Here is a 16423-nt window from a genome sequence, read left to right as displayed (position 1 = left end):
TGAACAAGGATCATACTCTGTGTTTGACTTTTTTGTAAGATTTCCCCATATAGATGCTGAAGGAAAAACTACATGCTAATGTGAAAGTAAAGCAGTAAAATTATTCTGTTGCTGCCAGAAATAATCATGGGTTAGTAGTTCTCTGTTTTCATTAGTGTAACGAATCACTGTTAGTGATTAGATATGCTTGTGTAATTCATGAGTTACACTAAGGAAGTCTTTACAGTGAGACATCTTTTTAACAAAAAAAAGTGATTAATCATGGGAAAAAAAATAGAGTGAAAAATAGTAATATTTTATCATTTGCTATCTTGAGACTAAGATGAAGCGCTTCTTCCTTAGAGTTGACTTAGTCAGATAAATAATAGGGTTTGTTGTAGGGGTGCTTGGGAGAGATGTGGTGCCTTCAGTAAAACTAACTGCATAATCTAGTGAACTGTTCTCACCTTTAAATCTGTATGTGGGTGGCTTATGCATAATACCATGAGGCCAGGATCCACTTCTCTCTCTTATGGTTTATTCACAAAGTCATAACTTCCCCTCCCCTCTTTTTTTTTTTTTTTTTTTAACAGGAAGACCATTGGAGTTTTCTGCTGTGGGCCAAACAAAATCTCTAAGATACTTCATAAACTGAGCAACAGCAGCAACTCTTATGGGACAAGGTTTGAGTACAATAAAGAATCCTTCAGCTGAAAGTCTGTTGGAGGAAGACTCTCTAGAAGATAAAAGTGCAATTTTTTGTTTATACAATGTAAAAAAGTTCAGCTGTGGTTTAAACAGACAGAAATGTACCAAAGAATAGCACAAATGTTTTTATTTATGATTATTTAAGACTGATGGATGCAGCAGTATACCAACAAATAATCAGTGCTTTTACTCAAATACGCTCACACAATATTTGTGGTGGGAGGGATTCGTTGGATTTGTTTCTGTTAATTAAAAAGTACAGAAGCTGGGGAAAGACACAATTGCTTTATAAGCTGATGGAAGAAGAATCTGTGGAATGTTTGAACTTCGTCCACTTCAGTCCTCTGAAGCTGGATCAGTAAATGAAACCCCAGGTTAATCCAAGTGGCAAAACATAATGTATTACAAAGACTCTTGCTTTTGTTGGTATACAAATCTTAAGGCTTTGGGGTGAAAATACTCCATGTTAAAGATTTTATTATACATTGCAGAACTGGGATTCTGTATTTAAAACATAGAGTGTTACTCTTGCTAGTCTACTTCTGTAATGAAGTTAACCTAAGAAAAAGTGAGCACAATTGTGTAGCACCAGTGGGCAGCCTCTGCTATGATGTTAGTCACAGCCTTTTGGCAAGCACGCATCTGTACATGGAGAACTCTGTATCTTGCATCAGTTCAGTATTCAGTGAGTTTGCAAAATTATTATGATTTATGCAGCCATAAAGATGGAGCAAGAAAAGCAATGAACAGGAGCAGACAGGACCTGAAGTTTTATTATACCACACACTCAGCGTGGTAGTTGCACTCACTCTGGACTCACATGCCCTGAATGTTAAATACTTCAAGCTTTCAATTCCTCTGACTGATTCTTTTACAACACAGCACATTGAAACCCAGTTTTAGGGGTCCCAGAATATATTTGGTTGACTGTGGTCCTTTGAGTGTCTTCCCTGAAGCCCCGTTTGTTTGCCCTGGTGCCACTGGAAGTAGGATGAGACCAGATCCACAGCAGAGTGAGAACCCTTCAGCTCTGTGGCTCCTTGGCTGATGTGTGCAGATAGAAACCTTGCAGGAGCTGCAGTATGCTTTCAGTTTGTGCCATAGAGGAAGATCTCAAAACATCCCAATTTTAAGCTCTCCTTCCCTTCTCCTCCCCTCAGCTGTTTTCTGCTGCAATTGCCATGGGACAGCTAAAGGTTGAAACTGGTACTTCAAAACTTTTTGGTTCTGAGGAGCACCTTTTTTTGGTCCATCCAAATAGCCAATCCAACTTCTTTTATTTCCTTATTTTCTCCCTTTTCCTTACTTGGCTGAGATGAGGGCATTTAAACAAAGATTAGACACTTAGCTGGCATAAACAGGCACCACTCTAGTGTCTCTTAATAGATCAACATCACTTTAACATGGTGAAAACCTTCCCCTTGATCTCCAGCAGAAGCTTGGGAGCAGTACAGTGTAGCGTTTGCAGCATGCACAAGCTGAGGCTGACTTGAGAACTCTTGTGCCTGTGGCTCACCTGTATTTAGGGCAGTGCATTTGCTTTCATTTACATCTGTCCAAGGAATACCTTTTTTATTGCAGTGGGAAAGGCACTAAATTTCTGCTTGGGACACAGACTGTACCAGAGTCTGCAAGTATCAGTGTGAGTGTTCAGAGGGAAGCATTTTTCTGGTAGGTGGTGCATAGGCATCCTGCATGTATAGCTAGTGAGAATGAGTTTGGTCTTTGCCTTGGCAGCTTCTGCTCAGGAGTTGCACTCAGTGAGCAACAGGGAGGAGGTGCATCAGTGAAGCCACATGGAAATGTGTTCCTCAGTGTCCAGACTTGGCGCTGAAGTCTTTACCTCTGGCTCTCCCCACTTTGAAATCCAGGCAGGAAGGAAAGAACCAGAGATAGACGAATTCCTACTGACAAAAATTCTCGAAGTAGCCCAGATGAGAGAAGCCAAAATAGAAAATGCAGTGTGAGATGGGAGCCTACATTACAGCTACTGACTTTAATTTTTTTCTCTTTGAGGCAGAAAGGACCATTATTTTCCTACCAGATCTTATTCTTCCATCACTATAAAACTGGAGGAGTGCAGCAAAAGATTTGATTCTTTTTAATCAGTAAGATTTATTTCTAATACTGCCTGCATAGATTTTATAATAAACATAAAACTGTTGGCAAGATGCATAGATACTGGATATTGTAGGTCCTGCATACTTTTTTGTTTTCTGGCTGTTAGTTTAAAGCATGATTGAAATCATGCCTGCATCTGTTACCCACAACTAGAAAGTGATCTTTTCCTCTAGTTTTGGGATCTAGTATCTCATCCTTTTAAAATACAGTTTAGAGTCATCTAATCACTATGTTGTTTGTGGTTTTACATCTCCTCTGACAGATATCAGCTCTATTACCATATAATGAGCAGCTAGTTTTGCAGTTAGCTCTGTGCTAAAGCAGATTATATTTTCTGGCTCAGCTTCTGCATACGTAACACTTTATAATTAAAATAGTAATACTAGTACTGTGCTGTTATTCTGCATTGTTGCAGGAGTTGATGCTGTTTGTAGGCATGTTAAACACATGTTGTGACATTAAGCAGTGCTGTCGCAGCAAGATCAAAGCAAATCCAGGCTGTCCTCTTTTCTGTCTTTCGGCTGTATCTGACTCAGCTGACCCACTTGTAAAACAAGCTCTGGACTGTCTGCCTTTCTGGAGTGTTTTGAGGCTTAATTAATGTTTTGGGATCACTTTGGTGCACAAGCAGTAGAAAGAGTTATCTAATTGCTATGCAAATGTGCTTATGTTTTATTTTGGGAAAACCTTTCTGTTGCTGATTTGAGTAATCACTAGACCAGGTGAGGAAGAGTTTGGGGAAAGTCTATAAGCTGCAGTTGTTTTTTCCTTTTCCTTGAGCTTTTTTTCTGTAAGAGAGGCAAAAAGCTCAAGGGCTGTTGAGTGACTGTGACTTGGCTTCAGGAGTGGCAAATATTATGATAAATACAATCTTTCTACAGGCTATGTTGTCATTGCTCTGAGTGTATCTCCAGCTTGCAAAACAGAGTCAAGCCCTCTTTTAAACTCCATTGCTTTTATATCTGTAAGCCAAATGTATGTAAAAATATAACTCAGTGCCAGAGAAGTAAGTGAAGGCTGACAGCACTCAATTCCACATTTGCAGATCAACTGGATTTACGCAATTGAGCATCACTTTGCACTTTAAACTGTGTCCTGTGAGTCTGTCATAAGTGTCTTGCTGGCAGGGGAAGGACCTGCCCTGTATTCTCCCAGTTTCACTCAGTCTTTCACAAAGCTGCAGACCTCTCAGTGTTTGTTCAGCAGGGTCTTTGTGTTTTATTAATGAAAATTGTTTCAGGACTCTATTTTTTAGACCAGGAATGTTTCCAAACCATGATGAAAATCAAGCCCTTTCCCTGCAACAAGAATCCAGCCCTCATGCAGCTGTGTGGGACTCAGGGCTTTACACAGCTAACAGCAGGATCAATCAGGTGTACCCAAGACCTATTGCCATATCACTGAGATTACTTGTGTGAGTAAATGTCCACTGCCACAACAAGGAGCAGCAGAGTGGGAAGGCCTAGTGGGGACTGACCTTCACCACCGAAATCTGCAGAACGGTCTGTCCCTCCACAATGATTATTCCAGCCCATTGTTTGGAGCAACACTTCCCTGTTTCAGTATGTGGTACTACTGCTAGCATGTGAGTTCTTCCTTGTCTTTTTCTCCTCTTCTAGCCTCTAGCACATGGGTGGCAAAGAAATTTGAAGCTGGTTGAGAGAGGGCAGATAATGCATTAAGTGGCAGAACAGCCATGTTGGGAACAGTAATTCAGCTGTACCAGCCTAACAGAGCAGAGAAGTAATTATTTAGTAAGACTTGGAGAACAGCAGCCTAAGAGGAAAACCTCTACTCAACATTTAATACACCAGTTATAGTTTCAAACTACAAGACATGGCTTAGGGAAAGCAGACCTGAGGCTAAAGAGTCACTGCTTATAGCAGTTCAAGGACCATAAGTCAGAGAAGGGGCAAAGTTATTAAAAGGCAATGTTTACTCTTTTGAAAAATAAAAGCGCTTCTAGGGAGATTAATTTTCACTTCAGCCTGGCAATCATTTCATAAACTCACCAGTTTGATCTAATGCAAGGTGGATCTCTTCTTCTCTGGATTATGCATCCAATTTTTCTGCCCATTTCCCATCCCTCATAATTTCAAGCAGTTTTTATTGTTTTAGCCAAGAGGATTTAACAGGAAGGTTTAATCAAAATGCCACTGATGCCTGTGCTGACCTGATGTTTTTTGCTATGAATATACATTTTTCAGGGATATATATATGTATGTAATATAGCTGATGACTCAACTGTGAACAGTGATTTGGGATTTGCATTGTTTCTGCTGCTGGTGTATTTCATTAAGGCCACTACGGTGATGCACTGGCAAAATGTATGGAGCTGGAATGAGACTCTTCATTCCCATAAAGAGCCTGGAATTTTAGTGCCTGTACTAAGCATAGTAAATCCTAGAAACTGAAATTTCCTTTGTAGGCACAGTAGATTAATTAGCATTTTTTAAGGTTAAAAAACCTGAGTCCTCTGCTGGACTGACATGTATAATGAATGCTCTGACACAAAGGTTTTAAGCAACAAATGCTTCTCTTTAAAGGGCTGGATGAAGATATCTAAAGGTTATTATCTGAAGGTTACTATCTGAAGGTTTAGTATCCTGCTAATTGTATCACCCATGTTGTAAGAGGGATGAGATCTGTTTTGGTACCAGGGAATGCTGTGTACTTTCTGATGTTATGAATATCTCTATAAACTTGCAGTAGATCCTCAAGGTTTCCCATGCCTGAAGTGTTATATTCTCTAGAGGGATCCTATTTCTAAGAGACAGGTTTTGGCTCTGTACTAAGAGCAGTGGATCTGTCCCATTTTTACATGGGCACATAGAGAAGGCTGGAAAAAGCCACATGTCCCAGTTGCAGATTGCTTCTTAACAGAGCCCTTGGATGAGAGGGAAGGCTTTTCTTGGAGCTCCAGGTAAACTGCTGTCAGCTGAGGAGGAGCAACCCAAGGAGGGCAGGAGAGGATGATGAATGCCAACAATAAGAAGGGTGAAGTATTTTGTACCTGGGAGCCAAGTGGAGGGAGGAGACATTCTTCTTAGATTCCTAATGTTAGAAATTAAACCAAGCCCCATTTTCTAGATGTGTATACCGAGTCTCCCTGGGGGTTGAGAGGTAATGTATGCAAATGCATTGCATTTCCATGCACTACTCAGTGCTAAAGCCCAGAAGAAAGCTAGTATGTTATAGCAAACACCCTGGAAATAAGCAATTCCTTTGAAATAAAACCTTTACTCTTTCAAGTTAACTTACTTCTGAAAAACATCTATTCTGCAGCTGTGGAATTGGGAAAAAGCTTTACCTGTTAACTCCTTTTCACCAAAACACTGGAGTGTAGAGTTCTCTGTGTCAGCTGTAAGTAGCTTTGACAGTTCGATAAATAAATGTTGTGTTTGTTGCTGCTGACCCTAGGAAAGGACAGCCTTGAGGATGAGAAGCAGTGTTACATAAATGTCTAGTGTACATAGCAACGCTGAGCAGGGAGACGCTGCTGCATCGCTTTTGGTGCACCAGTCACTCATTAAAATTCTGTCATTGCAAGGTCACGTTGCTCATCTCATACTCTGCAACCCTGGGGAAGAAATTTGGATGAGAGATGGGGGAGGAAAAGCGAAAACTTCCTCCTTGTGCTGTAACCAAGAATACATTCATCGACAGCAGGGCACTTGTTTTGATTTCAAAAGAGCATGCCATTTCTTTTTCAGGGATAACGGGTTCCCTCCTGTGTCGTGGTGTTTGCATGTTAGAAGTGTAACAAAGTGATAACGGGTTCCTTCTGAATTGAATAAATAACGCCTCGAGTTTTGCTTCTGCCTTGAATAGTCTGAGAGAAATGTAAAATACCAGAGAGCACACAGAGTGGACTGTGTCCCAAGCTGCACTCGGCACAGCCTGGTTAGGAATGCTGCACAGCAGCTCTGCAAGCTGCTGGGAAGAGGCAAAGCTGAGACTGTGGGTTTGATCCCCTGATGGACCGTTCACTTCAATGATGATCCTTGTGGGTCATTTCCAGCTCAGATATTCTGTGATTCTGTGTAACTCTTTTAAGGAGGACATGTCAGTGATACATGGTCTGTGCTCAGAAGCAGGCCAGGTCACCACATTGCCTGTCACATCTCTGAACCATGATGAGCCCGAGCCAGTCCTAGGTGTGCTTTGGCAAAGGTGGAGTCAGGGGCTCTTGGACTGTGTCTGCAGGGCGAGATGAATGGTGTTTCAGACAGAGCTGGATGAACCTCCTGTGTGCACTTTCAAGCCTGGAGCTCAGAGCTGTCATACCTGAGGGTGAATTGTGTAGGCAATGAGCTGGTCTGACCTTTGGGTACAGTCACAGTTCCATGGTTAGCCAAAGGTATGGACATACCTTGTGTATTCCTCTAGCTTTGTAGAAGCATGTTGTTCAGGGCCAGGGAAGCAGGCTACGTTATTGTACCTCATTAGGTGTTAGATGATTGAAAGCATGTACTGCTTAGAACAGATGAGGATGGTAAATGGTAGCTTCCACCCACAACTGAATATACCCTGCTCATTTTTCCAGTAGTGTTCTTGAGGAATAAATGGCAAAATCTCTGCAGAGAAGACACAAGTGCTGTATTTTTATTTTATTGTATCAGAGCAACATAATTAGCCATTAAAAAATATTTGCTATGAATGTGAAGATTCACTTATGACATTATTCTTTCTGACTGTTTAAGCCCTAGTAACAGTTTGATACACACTTTTTGACAAAAACGTAATGCCCCAAAGCTTTAAAATATAGCTTAGATGGAGCTTGGCAGGGGATCTCTACCTCATAGTGAAATGTCATTGTCTGCTGGAGCTGGATGCATTTGTGCTTCATTCATCTTGGTCTGCTCTGTCACCATGGAAGATTAGAGCGAGCTGGGCTTTCAGATCCTTCTCTTCCTCTCTGCATATAACCTCAGCCTTCACCTAGAGGTGTGTTTGAACCTTTTGATCACTGGATACATCATCACCCATGTCCCTCACATACTCCCATCACATAGTTCTTCTTTTTGTACTCTTCCTCCCTCCATAGCACAAATTATATTAGGAGGCTTTTTCCACTCTTTGTTTCCCTCAACTCAGGAGAATGCCATTCTGGGAAATGCAGAGGGCCCCAATTTTATTTGCAGCATGCACAACCTGTGTAATGCTCCTGGTGTGCACAATCCAATGGGACTATTGTAGTTTCTTTGATTAACTTCAGGAAAATGAGGGTTGCAGCATCCCAGTGCTGGAGATGCTTCTGGCAATAAGAGGAGGGGCAGTGCTACAAGGAAAGATATGTAGAAAATGGGGAAACTCATAAGAGCAAAGATTACATCATCTTCTGAATGAGAATTGGGAATTTGGTTTTGAAAAAGTCAGATCACTCACTTGTGGCTGCCATTGAAATTAAGTCATGCTTCTGCTTTCACACATAGGCATTTCAGGACACTGGGTAGTGATGGAAAGGGTTTCTTCTTTCAATTACATGTGCTTTTTCCATACAGCCCCTACTTTAACAGCTGCATATAATTTCATTCTTTCACTGATTAAATATTTCCTTGCCTGGTTTCTTTGCTTCTGTGAGCTTGAAAGCTTGTTGTTTATAAAGGGAAAGAAGTATTGGGCTGTTAAGCAGACAACTCCCAACAAGTATGTTCAGCTCTGCATCTTTGAGAGGGAGGCCCTGATGCTGCTGTGAGTGCAGAAGGGCAGAGTTTTCACTGAGACAGGTGTGACCAGGACCCTCTTCCAGGCTTCATATACTGATGAATCTCAGGGCTTATTAATTAGCTTTTTCTGAAAGAGTTACCCTTAGTCCAAATGTACCAGGCTGTGAAACCCATGCTCACACTGAGTTTTCCTCTCTCTGTGTTCCTTCTGATCATTTGCAGGAGCAAATTTGATGAAACATGTCTGGGTAAGAAATGGTTCTCTTGGTTTGTGGTAGTTGAGAAGAAAAATCATAATTGTGGTATCTCCCCTCAAACTGATGTCCAAAAAAGTATTTTGAAGGGCCCAGCTATATTAGTTCCATAATGTGTATGTGTGCAGGTTTTTTAAGATCTATGATTTTAAATTTTTTTATGTAAATCTAATTTCATTTTCAGAACCAGCCAAACAAAAAAAATCCGAAACATCTTTTTTACGTTGAAAATGCTCGTATGTCCAAAACAAGTCTATTTTAAAAGAATTCTTCCCAGATGCTTAGAAGAAGAGTGGAAACCAGCTCAAAAAAACTCTTCCTTTCTAATGGCAAAGCATTATTTGGTTTTGATATTTTTTTTTTCCTTTCCAACCTTCATTAGTGAAAAAGTACAGTTCAAAGTAAGCAATAGTACCACAGTCTGAGCTGTAGCAATTCAGTGTCTTCCTTTTGAAGCAAGGCAGCTCTTTAGGGTCATGTCTACACTGTCATCTGAACCTTCCAGGCAATGTCTGTAGCAGGTCTAGACTTGGGTTTCTGTGAGCAAGGAGACATGATCGATTTTTGTCTTCCTTTGGGTATGTGTTTGGGACTCAAAAGCCACGTGAGAGTTTGATGTGGTAAACAGACAGGAACTGGAGCCCCTGCTACAAGTGTGAGCATGCTGAAAAGACCTTAGGCTTTTATCCCACTAGTCAAATTAATTAAAATCCAGTCTCAGGAAGGAAGATGTGGGCCACAAAGGAAATTCTTTGTGGAAATTCTTTTTGCCATCCCTAAAATTTGGAAAAAGCATTAAACTAATGTTGGCTTTCCTATTTTTCTTTTAAGAAATGAGCCATGAAAGTAGTTATTTACAGTTTACATGTATAATGAGACTGAAAAATTGTCTTGTGTTTTCTGTAGCTGCAGGTCTTAACTTTTTCAATTCTTACCACATTCTTCTCTCACTCTTTCCTGTCCCAAAAGGAAGAGACCAGAAAATTCTTTCTGAATTTCCAGTTCTGTAATTATATATCTTTGCCACTAGAAGTGAAACAAAAATAATTTATTAAAAAGGAAGGGGACATTTACTTTTTATGTCTCTTTACAATGTGCAAGATAACCATTTTGGAAAGTAGTCACATAAATGTCCACAATTTTGAGTACTCTGTGTTCTTTTCAGAGGTGCCTGTTTATATTAATGTAATTTCAATCTGTTCTTATGTTTTTATAGATCAGGATGTGGTACAATTCTTTGAAGAGAAATGTCTGCTTAGTTTCCAAGTAGAGCAGAAAGCAAAATTTGGCCCTGAATTTCATTTGTAAGTTTTTCACCCTAAGCGTGACTTTAAGAAAAAGAATACTGGGTTCATGTCTATAACAGGTCATACTTCTGCTGTGTGAAACATCCCATTTTGTAGCTTCAGCTTGCTGCCCCCCCCAGCACAACAGAGGAACTGTGTTTCACTGACTGGAAGGACTTAAATACGTCACTGTTGTACCTGCATGCCTCATAAACCTTCAAAGAGTAAACAATAAGCTTTCTGAATCTGTTATTTCCACTAAGACAAAGGAATATTTTTACCAGTTGTCTATATAATGAGGCAGAACTAGAAAACTGATCATTAAAAAATCTTTGGGTTTTTATTTTCCTATTTTTCGGGGTTTATTTATTCTTCTCTGTTTTATGCGTTACGATCAGAACTCTTTTCTCCCAGTGTGCCTTCCTTAATTACACAGTGTTGTGAGGGTAGATGAAATCCATTGGCTAAAAAAAGGACTCAGACATGGCTCTTGAGCTTTATCCCATGTTGTTACAGAGTTCCCCTACAAACCAGTCACTCTGTGCAGGATTTTCAGAGTAACAAGAAGAATTCAAATTCACTGAGATTTTTATACCTAACTGCATTAGGTTTCTTTCTAAAATCCTGTCTTCTTTTTGCCTACCAGTAAAATGGGGACAGCCACACTGGAAAAGATTTGCCTGGCAAATAGTCCTTCATTTAAATTTTGTTTCAGTAAAATACAAAATCCTGGTTGCAGTATGGAAAGGAGGCTTCTTGCCCAAAATACTCATCTGAATTAGACATTTTATCTTAATGGCAGTCCTGAAAACTAAACTATTTGGCTGCTGAGTTCTTTTGCTGTTCAGATGTTACTTTTACATTCTGTTATATTAGCAGATCATCTTAATGTGATTTTATGTCTTTTATTGTATTTGACGAAGCACCATATGTTTATACATCATGTAATTATGGCACTGTACTCTGAAAGTATTTACTTTACAGGAAGCTTCATGACTTTGGAATAAACAACCATTCCAAGACTGAGCAGAACATGGTTGAGTTGCTGTTTGTGGCCTGATTTCAATCCATGACATACTGTCTTAATCATGGAAGCATTGTGTATGTGCATGTATGCATGTGTGTTACTGCTGGTGGGGGAGGCTGGGATTTCACTCCTTAGCAGAGGCTCTGATACTCTTTGTGATGCCCCAAACTTGCTGAAACATCCACAAAGGGTTCACAGATATGCTGCAGGAGATCCAGGATCCTCTGCCATGACAGCAGGAAGTTGGGTAGGATACCCAAAGTACCAGAATTCTACTAAGCACCCTTGTTTAGTCACCCAGAGTAATTTTCTGCCCTGGAACATAAGGCACGTGCTTATTCCATATATATCTGTGGCTGTGGGACCACCTTAGAAGCAGAATACATTCATCATACAATCTCATCATCATACACACTGGAATTCACCAGAATATCACTCCACTACACTCTGTCTTTGTTTAGAGCACAGTGGAAGGAGAAAGGAGCATTTGCCTGATTCTGACCCATCAAAATCAGTGAGGGGAAGAGTTCCTTCCCATATCAGAAGTGTGTAGAAATCCTCCCCACCTGTGCCAAACACTTGAGGGCCTGATGTTGAAACGTGCTCTGCTTGCTCTGGTGAAGTATTTCACAGTGTGCTCAGACCATGCTGCTTTGGATAGATATTAATCTGAGAGCTGCTATTTTATTATGATCTTCAAGACACTGCTGATTCTACAGCAAATCTGCAACAGCTGGTTTAGAACTCGTAATTCACTTCCCAGTGATGTGTTTAGGGGTCTATTGGGTGCACTGCAGACTAAAGCCCCCACTTCTTACAAGATATTGAATGTTCTGGGTGCTGTCTGCCTAATCATTCCTGCATTTCGCAGGGCTGTGGGTTTTTATAGGAAAACTGCACATCACAGATGAATACAAGTATGCAGACTTCTCTGAGATTTTTCAGAATTGTTAAAAATTCTGGGTAATTTATTTTTGAGTAGTAAGGATATGTAGTTAAACTGCATATATTGATCTCAGAGTTGTGGTTTTTACTTTTTCATTACAGAGTGGTGGTGATACAATGATGGAAAAAAGTACCATCCCTCCAGAATAAGGAGTTTATCAGCAGCAATATAAAAAAAACCAACCAAAATAGCAAACCCCTGTATATTCCTTCTCATTTATTTTTGGTCATTAAATTAAAAACATACAGGGAAAGCTAGCAGCTGCAATTTAGAGAAGTTCCTGATCTGTGCAACTACAAAAGGTGTTTACTTATACTAAATGCAGGGTCAGTGGCAGGCAGGGCAGAGTTATCAGAGGAAAAAATTTGTATTTTCAAAAATTATGATGGTGTTTTTCATTAAGAGGAATGTCCTTTCCCACTCACCTTCCCCATGCCAAGTAATGAGGTTTGGCAAAAATGTGTTTTGGCTCTTGAGCTTTGATCTTCTGTCTGATATTTGGAGAGGTTTTATGGGAAACTATATATTTCACAAATGCATTTGGTCAAAAGAGAAATCTCAATGTTCGTGCAAGAAGATTATGGAAAAAGGAACACCTTTTTTTTTTTTTTTTTTTTTTTTTTTTAGCAAAACCTGGCTGAAAATGCTGATGCAAATAGTAAACTCTCCTTACAGCAGACAACAAAGTATTGCAGTCTGCTGTTTTCCTGATGGAAGAGAAAAACTTCTTCCTTCTCCCCATTTCAACACTATCAGGGCATCATGGACCATGACAAATTCTTGATAAGGAGGTGAGCAGAAGGATGGGCAATAGTAGGCAAAGACTGCTCCCAGTAACCTGTGAGATTTTCTAGAGAGAAAACAAGCAGCTGTGGGCTCAGCAGCTTCTGTCTGCCTGACCTGGGCACCAAACTCACATGGGTCTGAGTTATTTAATGGACCAAATCTCCTCAGGTAAATGAACACCCTTCTCACATTGTCAGGGAGCAGATATGAAAACCTTTGAAGACCCTCCAAGGAGATCTGATACACCTGTCTTGGATTTTTGCCTTTCAGGTCACAAAGTCATTTCAAAAGTGATTTTTTTTTTGTCCTCTCCATTGAAGTTACAGGGAACATACTCATTTATTTGGAGAACACAGCATGGCATGGCCTGTAAGCATGGGTACTGGTTGAATATGAACTGGCTCCCCTGTCCTAAATTATCTCAGCTGAAGAACCATTTGAAAATACTATTTGAACTTTTGAAAAACTGAAACCAGCTGAGGAGTACACAGAGGTGATTCCTCATCTGTTCCTGATTCTAATACAGGAATAAAAATAATAATTCCCCCTTGCTGGTCCCACCAGCCTCTGAAAGCTGGGGAGCAGCTGTGCAGTGCAGCCACAGCCTTGTTCACAGCAGGGAACCTGATGCTTTGCCTGAAATGTGCCCAAAAGCGCATTGCAGCCATGTGGATGTTACAGGAGGGCTGAAGAGTGGCCCATGGGAATAATTTGTAATCAATGCAACAACTTGGATTGTTTCTCCCGAAAACCCATCATCATTTTTTGTAAGATGACTTCAAATAATCTGCATTTCTCATCCATTTTCTGACTCCTCCCAAATTTAATCGCAATTAATTTAATGGCTCCATAATTTATCATTTCCCTTTCTGGTTTCTTGTTAGGATATGTATAAGCATTAGACTGACCTTAATAACACTGTGCTTTCTAATCTAAAATTGTGCTTTGTGAATTGATGACTGATGGTCTGAGTAACCAGCAGCTTGTCTTCCTCCCCTAAGCTGTTTTCTGGTTTACCTGAAACTTAATTTTGTTAGACCACAGTTTCTCATCTCTCTACAGATTAATTTTGCAAACAAGCCTTCCTGTAACTTTTTACAGTAGTATGTCTTCTTGTAGGAGAATGTCACCTTAATGAGGATGACTGCAGGGTTTTTGCAATCTGTCTGTGCCCAGACTGCTAAACACAATTTCTCAAGTGACAGCCTCCCTGCAGACATCCCTGTTTGGTGCTTTAGAGTGCCATGGCTCCTATGATGAGACAAAAGGCCACCACTTTTAAGACATGGTGTCTAGACTTTTAGATTTAAGCACATTTGTTTCACTAAAAGGGAGGAGTCTTTCTGACTAGAAGTGAGTTGATTTTCTGAAGTAGCTGTGAGGAGCGCAGAAAAGCCTGTTTTTCATTTCTGCTCTCAAATGTGAGTTTTTAAGAGTCTGATTCTCCCTGAATATTAATAGGAGGCTGATGCTTTGAAAGTCAGCCCTCTGGATTAAATAATTGAGACCACAGACTATAGAATTAAAAGACTAAAATTAATTTTAAAATAGCATCTCAAGTCCTTGATAGTGTAAAAGAGGACATGGAGACTAAGTTCTCTAGTGGTCTGTATCTTCAGTGGTCACTGGTATTAACTGGCAAGATGAAATTTAAAACAAATTGCCACTCTTCTGACTTGAGAAGTCTTACATTCCCTTGCTTTTGTTACAAATGACTGTAACATCGTCCAGATGAAACGGGAGCTGGAAAAAGTCCTTATAGTGCCTGTCTGCAAACATATGCACACATGTTGCACTACTTTTACTATTATAGTGAGTATACAGTTATTTCAGTATTTGTATTTTTGCTATGAGTATATGTATTTTGCTATCAGCTAATAACTGCAGGAGCTCTGTTACTCTGGGATATGTCTGATGCTTCAGTTTTTAAAAAATAATATTTTCTCATAATTGCACCATTAAGTATTTCTGTGTACAAATACTGTCATTTTGATAATTTGGTATTTTTCAAGCTGTTTAATCATGTGTTTATTTCCTACAGGTCATCTGACAACGTAATCAGTTCATAGTAAATTTAGCAGAGCACCACCTTGCCAATCTCCCATAAATTTATGAGAAAATGGTCTAGGCCTTTAAGCTTTTAATGCACCTTCCTGATACGTTCAGCTCTGTGACAAAATAGCCAGCATTTTTTTTTATGTTATTGCCTTTGCATGAAGGGGTCATATGCAAAGAACTTAAGCTTTTAGCACTTCTTCCAATTTTTTTTTTTTTTTCCTGTGGTGTGTATAGACTTTATTTGTAATAGGTTGCACAAAGGAATGAAGGTGAGTGAAGACATTAATGTTGTAGAAAATTTCCTATCATTAGTCACTGGTGGGGAAAACCATAACCTGATTACAAGGAAAGTTGTACTTGTATGGAAGGCAAAGGAAAGACTTGTTCATGACTCTGCCCTAAGAGTTAAGAGGCTCTGCAGACTATTTATATTTATGGCATTACTGTCAAAAGTGCTTGGGAAGATGTACACTGGTTTGAAAATGTAGCCCATTGAATTGGTTGGGCTTAAGTTTTCCAAGAAACCAGAAGCAACTTCAAGCCAGAAGCATTCTAACATTGTTTTGATTACAGGAAAATGTGTGAAAATTTGTTGACAATATGTAATTGACCTGAAAATTCCTTATTTGCTTATTATTGCCTGAGAATGTTTCTTTTTCTAGAAAACAGTGAATAAAAGTGGGGAAGGTGTTTTTATAAACTCACTTGCCTTTAAATAGCTTGTGTACATTGCTGTACATACAGCACCAGGCCTGTCATCACCACTACTACACCAGCCTCAAAACTGTGGGACAGTCCCACCCCTGAGCCCCCAGGGATCCCTTTTCTGGTCGGATAAGACAGTGCGGTCTGGGAGGAAAGGAGAGGGAATCAAGTTTCATGAAGGAACGTCATTGGAAGTGCTCAGCCACAGCAAGGGTCCAGAATTGTTGTTTGCTGCCAAATTCTTGTTTCAAAAAGGATTTTTTATCCTGTATATGGGGAAAGTGCTTGTTTTTCTACAAATTTTATTAACCGGTCAGATTTCTAGAACTCCTTGGCATCATGTGAATTCTGCATAACTGGTGCTCTCAAGAGAAGAGATAATGGACAGAACTCTGAGGAAATGTCCATTTATGAAATGGGATACCAGAAAGCCCTAATGGGTGGAGGATGAATATGCAGAAATAAGTTGATTTTGTAGTTATAAGAGTTATTTCATATCTAATTCAAAGCTTATTACAAAAATTACAGTTAGAGGCCATTTTTAATGACAAGGTCTCATTGCTGCCAATTTTCATCTCACTATGGAGACTGATTCAAAATTTACATCCATACACATGCGGGTACACAGATGGTGAATTACAGATTTAACTCAATGGAGAGGCCAGGTGCTAAAAATACGGATTTGGGTAAAATGTGTAAGGGAGAGCAGAATGAAAAAGACTGACAGCTGTTTATTGTCTTGCCTTGACTAAATGTGACTCTTAACAGTCTGAGGAAGTAAGAGACCAGGCTAGAAAATTAAAAACTTGACAGAGGTAACTGTCTCTTGCAAAGGACAGAGACATGCAAAGATGAATACCTTAAAATGAAGCTATCAGGTATGC

At 39.8% G+C, this 16423-nt stretch overlaps 1 protein-coding gene across 2 annotated transcripts in view; it reads left to right on the top strand.

Annotated features, from left to right (window-relative positions):
* Positions 1 to 11043, top strand: part of NOX4 (NADPH oxidase 4) — a 110355-nt gene extending 99312 nt beyond the window's left edge. For both annotated transcript variants that reach the window (XM_059838527.1, XM_059838528.1), the window contains one exon: positions 573 to 11043. In XM_059838527.1, coding sequence (XP_059694510.1) covers positions 573 to 693 — 121 coding nt within the window. In that variant the 3' untranslated portion in view covers positions 694 to 11043. The remainder of the gene's footprint in view (positions 1 to 572) is intronic.
* Positions 11044 to 16423: the final 5380 nt, after the last annotated feature.

This window comes from Haemorhous mexicanus, chromosome 2, assembly GCF_027477595.1.
Source record: "Haemorhous mexicanus isolate bHaeMex1 chromosome 2, bHaeMex1.pri, whole genome shotgun sequence".
NCBI classification, from domain to species: Eukaryota; Metazoa; Chordata; class Aves; order Passeriformes; family Fringillidae; genus Haemorhous; species Haemorhous mexicanus.
Note: the sequence above shows the minus strand (reverse complement) of the source record. Positions and strands in the feature narration are given on the sequence as shown.